Source organism: Lycium ferocissimum, chromosome 9 (assembly GCF_029784015.1).
Source record: "Lycium ferocissimum isolate CSIRO_LF1 chromosome 9, AGI_CSIRO_Lferr_CH_V1, whole genome shotgun sequence".
Taxonomy (NCBI): Eukaryota; Viridiplantae; Streptophyta; class Magnoliopsida; order Solanales; family Solanaceae; genus Lycium; species Lycium ferocissimum.
Genome location: NC_081350.1, coordinates 22306329 through 22312399, shown reverse-complemented (window position 1 = coordinate 22312399; position 6071 = coordinate 22306329). Strand labels below are relative to the sequence as shown.

At 36.2% G+C, this 6071-nt stretch overlaps 1 protein-coding gene across 5 annotated transcripts; it reads right to left on the bottom strand.

The window, feature by feature from the left end:
- Positions 1-207: 207 nt before the first annotated feature.
- Positions 208-3966, bottom strand: LOC132029901 (probable GPI-anchored adhesin-like protein PGA55). 5 transcript variants are annotated; one of them, XM_059419300.1, is made up of 6 exons: positions 3832-3966; positions 1556-2597; positions 1411-1461; positions 1233-1331; positions 845-1009; positions 208-580 (listed from the first exon to the last, which is right to left on the bottom strand). In XM_059419300.1, the coding sequence occupies exons 2-6, from the start codon at positions 2573-2575 to the stop codon at positions 449-451; spliced, it is 1467 nt and encodes a 488-aa protein (XP_059275283.1). In that variant the 5' UTR covers positions 2576-2597; positions 3832-3966; the 3' UTR covers positions 208-448. The 5 variants fall into 5 exon arrangements, with proteins under 5 accessions (XP_059275283.1, XP_059275284.1, XP_059275285.1 ...); XM_059419301.1 differs by lacking the exon at positions 3832-3966 and adding an exon at positions 3579-3825; XM_059419302.1 differs by lacking the exon at positions 3832-3966 and having other exon boundaries at positions 1233-1328; positions 1556-3056.
- Positions 3967-6071: the final 2105 nt, after the last annotated feature.

The following is a 6071-nucleotide window of genomic DNA, read 5'->3' as shown; positions in this document are numbered from 1 at the left end:
AATAAGGAACCTAGAACCACATATTAGATTAATCAAGAACGGCTTCCACATAATAAATTACTTCAAAGCGGCACAAAGCCGCTAATGTCAAGTCAGCTCCTATGCCGCTAGCTATACCCTACTTGGTCCCCCTCCCCGGACACGGTGGAGGTTAGGTTCTGTAGCACGTCATGGAGTTAGCCAGGTAGCTTACTTGTATCTTTGTAATTCATTCTTAGAAGAACCTGAGCTTATTGCTTAAAATGTCAAATATTTACAAGTGGAAAAATGAAAAGTGAACCACAAAATGTACAAGAACAAGCGAAGGGAGAAAATAAAATGCTAGAACCACCTATCCAGATGAAATTGTACAGCAAGAAAGCCATTCAGCTTCCCCACTTCTGGAATTTTGGTGTCTTAAGTTTATTTTTATTTTTTTCGTCGAAGATGGTGTCTAAATTGTTCTGAACTAAGATGGTGCTGCTGATGCTTTGCAGATTGGGCACCAATTCTTGAGCTTTAACCATTGTTGTACACATTCCATATGATAACCATGCTTGCACTGTAACTTGCCAATTTCATCTCCAACCACATACTCCTCCTGCAAAACAAATAGTTGATTATGTTCTTAGTTACAAAAAATATGAGCTCATCCAGATATAGCATCCCAAAAACTTAAGAAACAATGTCAATATCGGGCTCTTATTAGATCTTAGCAGACGTTCTCTGGCTCCTACATGTGTTTGTAGAGTTTAAAAATGCAGAAAACACAGAACCTACCAAACCAGCAATTGCTTAATCTCAGAGACGATATGAAACATAAAGAATCATCTACTTCAGTAAATATAAAAATGGGTAAATGTACCTGACAAATACTGCATTTGATCTCATCTTCATCCTCATCACCTCCGAATGTCCCTATTTCCGAATGCATGCCTTGATAAATGCTTCTTTGAAGGCACTTTGATAATGCCTCCTCTGGCAGAGCTGTGCTAACAGTTCCCATCCTCTCCTCTAGAGCTAGTAATTCCTGTTAACGAGCAATAAATCATGACCTGGAAGCTATAGAATCATACAGTACCAGAAGGAGCTATCTTTTGTCAAACCAAGAGAAAACTATTCTTTCACCCCCAAGGAATACTCTAATTCGAGAAGCTTTCGGCTATAAAATGATTTCCCTAGACTGTTGTTATAAGAATGAATACTTTTTTACATACTCAGTACTCATAAAGTATCAAAAATGAAAAACACACCTCATAGGACATGCTATCTATATCCAATCTCATGTCCCTATGCTGGTCATAGAAGTTAAGGCCGCTAAGCAACAAGTTCGTCTCCAATGAAAGCAGCTGCTGCAGACAGAAAACAATAGTTCCATTGATAAATCCACAGATAGGACATTGTCAGGCGGTCAGATGTACTCAAACATACCTCATATGTTAACTCTTCATCTTGTTCAATTCTCTCAAGTGCCAATAATACCTGTAATGTGGAGCAGTAAAAAAATCAAATCTCTTTAAAAAAAAAACATGTAAGTTACGGGAAACAGAATAATCTAGATTCATCTGGGAAACACCTCAGCAACTCCATTCATGTTATATCGCTGTAAGGCTTCGCGGTTCATTAATCGGTTAATGCCTAGTTCCGCAGAAGTGAAGGGCACTAAACTGGGTAAATCATCAATATCATTACCAGGAAAACTATAAGCACTAGAATCACTTGAAGAGCCATCTGTGAACAATTGACTTGACGACTGCAGATTGAGATCTGGTGTTTCAGGCCGATGTAAAGTTTGCAATGAATCCTGTACAGGACCCCTAAATCTAGAATTCACATTCATTGACCTTGGGGTCTGAACTGAAACAGCAGAATTATTCACACTATAATCCAAATTTCTGCCACTTCTTGACTCAGAGATGGAGATTCCATGAGTTGGACGAGTGACACGTCTTTCCCTTAGTGATGCCTCGGTGTTTTTCTTCCCTTTACCAGATGAACTGCTTTCACCTTCTGTGTATCTCCTTTTTACCATGTCCCTTCTATTAAATCTTGATTGTGACGTTGAACAATTATGTGAAAGGACATCCGATGTGGAATTACATTTTAGATTTCTCAACCCAAACCCAGCCCCACTGCTACAGGACTGTTTTTCAGAACCAATGGCTTTAGACTTGTGACTAACTATTTTATGAGGTCTACTGCTGGATGTTCCACTAGAGTAGCCTGCTTCCGTTGATCTAGCTTTGCTTGATCCACCATCCGAAGAACTAATTTCTGATTGATTATTTACAACTTGAGAGGAAGACTTAATGTGAGATGCCTCGCGTGCCTTTCTTACATTATTCAGCACTGAAGATGTCCCTGATGAACTCCCAACCACATCCTTCCCATTTGAAGAATTAATTAAAGTAGGCCTAAATGATCTGGGTTTCTCTTTAGTTCCAACACAGCTGCTCTTCGAATGGTTGAGCCGGCCACTGCATCCAATTCGCGAGCACAGCTGAACATTTTCATCCCTGTTATCAGCAGTATCCCTTAAACCTCTTCTAGGAACGACAAGCCCATTTTTAGCTCTTTTGCCAGAATATACATCCATTAGTTACACTAACCACCAAATTCTGTCAAACCATATACTAATATTTAGTATCAACCGGGTATGTTTAAGAAGTTAAATGATAGAATATGACTTATTTCTTTTAGCAGGTCAAGTCAGAACTTAAAAGCTGTTTTTCCAAAACATACTACAACAATCTCCGAAGTTTCAAGAACAATGAAGTTTAAAAATTCTGACCCGTCGAGAAACTCATATTCATTTTACATGTGGTCAAGAATAATTGACTTGGAGATTTCCACCGTTCATTGATAGCTAAAACTACTTGTACCTCATCTAAACCATTAAAACGAACCACAAGAGTAATCTATGAAAGTTAATTAATTTCCCCTTGGAAGAAAAATAGTGCTGATTTCTGATAGTAAGAAAACCATCACTATACCTTTTGCATATAAACCCCAAAACAAATTAGCAATTTGTAACTATACCTTTTGCCCCACCCCCCAGAAAAAAGGCAGCCGGTGCACTAAGCACCCGCTATGCGCAGGGTCCGGGGAAGGACCAAACCACCTTACCCTGCATTTCTGCAAGAGGCTGTTTTCATGGCTTGAACCCCTGACCTCCTGGTCACATGACAGCAACTTTACCCGTGACCTCATGGTCATCCTTCAGAATTTCATAGACTTGTATTGTTCAAAAAAAGAATTTCATAGATGTTTAGAAGACAACGATATGCTAAATATAAAAGAATTGAAGAAAGTTCTCCCACAATTAACAGCATAAACAAGGCAATAACTGTTGAACAAAAAACATGGAATCCCAACAAAAAAACATGATCATCACACCATACACTCTCTCAAGAACTAAAGCAAATGAAAAGTACCATCAAAGTCAATCAGAAAACTCAAAGAACATCAAAACAAACCACAAGGATAAAAACCCATATCAGGAAAAAGATTAAATTAGAGTTGACTAAGATCATCAAAGTCCCATTATTTGTATCACTATCTCTCAAAGCCACACAAGAAAAGTTCAATCAAGAACTTACAAAATAATCAGTCAAACCAAAAAAAAAATAACTTTCTTACTTCTGCCATCTTCAACCCCATAACAAGAAAATTACAAGAAACATGAATCAAACAGTTGACTTAATAATCAGTCAAACCAAAAAAAAAAAAAAAATTAAAATCATCTTATTTGCTCCTCAACCTTTAAACCCATATCAAGAAATTTCTAATACATAATTAACAATCATGATCAGTTAAAACAATTAATTAACATATTCTTGATAGTTCCATTACCGTGTTCTTGTTATTCTTCTTTAGCCAAAAAAAGGAAAAGTGACGTTCAAATAATAAAATGGTGTAAAGAAAAAGACCTTTTATTAGTTAGAGAGACGCGTAAAGTATGATAGAAAGTAACGAGAGATGTAAGCCGTTAGATCAGCCTATTGCATTGCGGAAAGTCAAAGATCAACGGCTGTTGGCTCAACGATACCATCAATACGTCATGTTCCAGTATAATAAAATACTTTTATAGGGCTTGTTCGTTACTATAGGATAAACTATAAAGGGATAATAATTCGACAAGTAACTTTATAATTGCAGACTATTATTCTAGTACAAGTAACTTTAAGATTATATTATACAGACTATTATAATTGCAGTACGGTATTTATATCACATCAACGAAGAAATTAATAACTTTGAGATGAAATAATGAATTGATTTAGTGTTCCTTTTTTCAGGGTTTTTTTTCCTTAAAAAAAATTATGAAATCAAGGTTAAAATTGAAAAAAAAAAATATTTATAATTTTATACGATATAAAATAGTACATAGATTTGTGCATAATTTAATGCAAGTATTATTTAATACCGCTAAGTAAACACTACATGAATTATGCAACAACTTTTTTAAGCGGTCAATCAGATATTTTATTATTTTATGCAAAATTAATTATTTTAATATCTTCAGTACATTTAGTAAAACCTTAAGGGCACGTTTGGTTGTCAGTACATTTCAATTTCGGTATTGAATACTGATATTATTTAATACAAGAATCATTACATTATTCGATCTGGGATAATAAGAATAGCTATGCATTAATACATGGAAAAAGTATTCAAATGATAAAATTACCCTTCTTCCATAACCTTTTTTTTTTTTTTTATAAATCGGGCATTTTCCAAGGTTATAATTGAAAGCAAAACTTTACCCAATTTAAAATCAAATACATATCTTAAATTATATATCATATTTTTAATACTATAAACCAAATATTCACCAAGAAATGTACGCAAGAATTATTAATTCATATATTACATTTCTTATATTTGTAATCTCTGGATTATCTGCCAGTCAAACGACCCCTTGAGACTATAAGCTAGAATTCAACTTCTGAAATTAGTGTAACACAATATATAATAAAAGCTCCCACAGTGGGGCTCATCATTATCTCTATTTGGGCTCAATCTCGTGACTTGTATCATAAAATACTTGTAGATGAGTGGTGTGAGTACTAATCTATATTATATTAAAAGTGTGAAGGGCTTTAGAAATGTTGATTGAACTTTTTGCCCTTCATTAAAAGACTCCGCAATAGACAAAATTGTCATTTACTATTTTCATCAAATTAATATACTTAAACATTAATAATATATATTTTCTTTCAAAATAAAAACTGCAATAAAAACATGTGTTATCTTTGGCAAAACAAATTTCCACAGTTATAGCCTAAACAGTTTGGTAAAAGAATCCTAACCTAAAGTAGATTCTACACCAAAACAAGGAAACAACACAATATAAGTAACCCCCTGTTTGGATGGTAGTTTTCCGTGGTTCATTAATGTATGGTTTTGTATGAAACCATGTTTGTTTTCATTGTTCTTAAAATTATGTGGTATGGTGTTGTAAACCGGTGGTTCATCTCATGTTTATATAACCATGAAAAGTCCCAATTTTTGTAACCATGGATTTGGTGATTTTTCCGTGGTTACGTATTTCATTTCCCATTATACCCCACCCTCCACCATCCACCCCAACCCACCCTCACCCCCACCCCACTCCCACCCCCACCCCCACCCTCCACCATCCACCCCACCCTCACCCTACCACCCACGCCCACCCCTACCCTACCACCCACCCCTCACCCCACCCCACAACCACCCAACCCTACCCCCATAACCACTCACCCCCACCCTACTACCCACTACCCCCATCCTCATCCCATAACCATCTAGTTCACACCACCCACTACCCCTCATCACCACCCAACCTCACAACCACTCACCCCCACCCAACCACCCACTACCCCCACCCCCCTCATCCCACAACCACCCACCTCACACCACTCACCCCTCCACCACCCCCACTCACTACCTACTTATTTTTTAAAAGTTCTTATTTTATTCTTTACCCGAGTTTTATTAATATATATAAACCAATTTTAATTAAGAGTTATGGTATTTTAGTAAACTTACAAGTTATTGGACAAATAAGCCAAATAATACAAATGTTATTAAACCCCCCAAAAAAACGATAC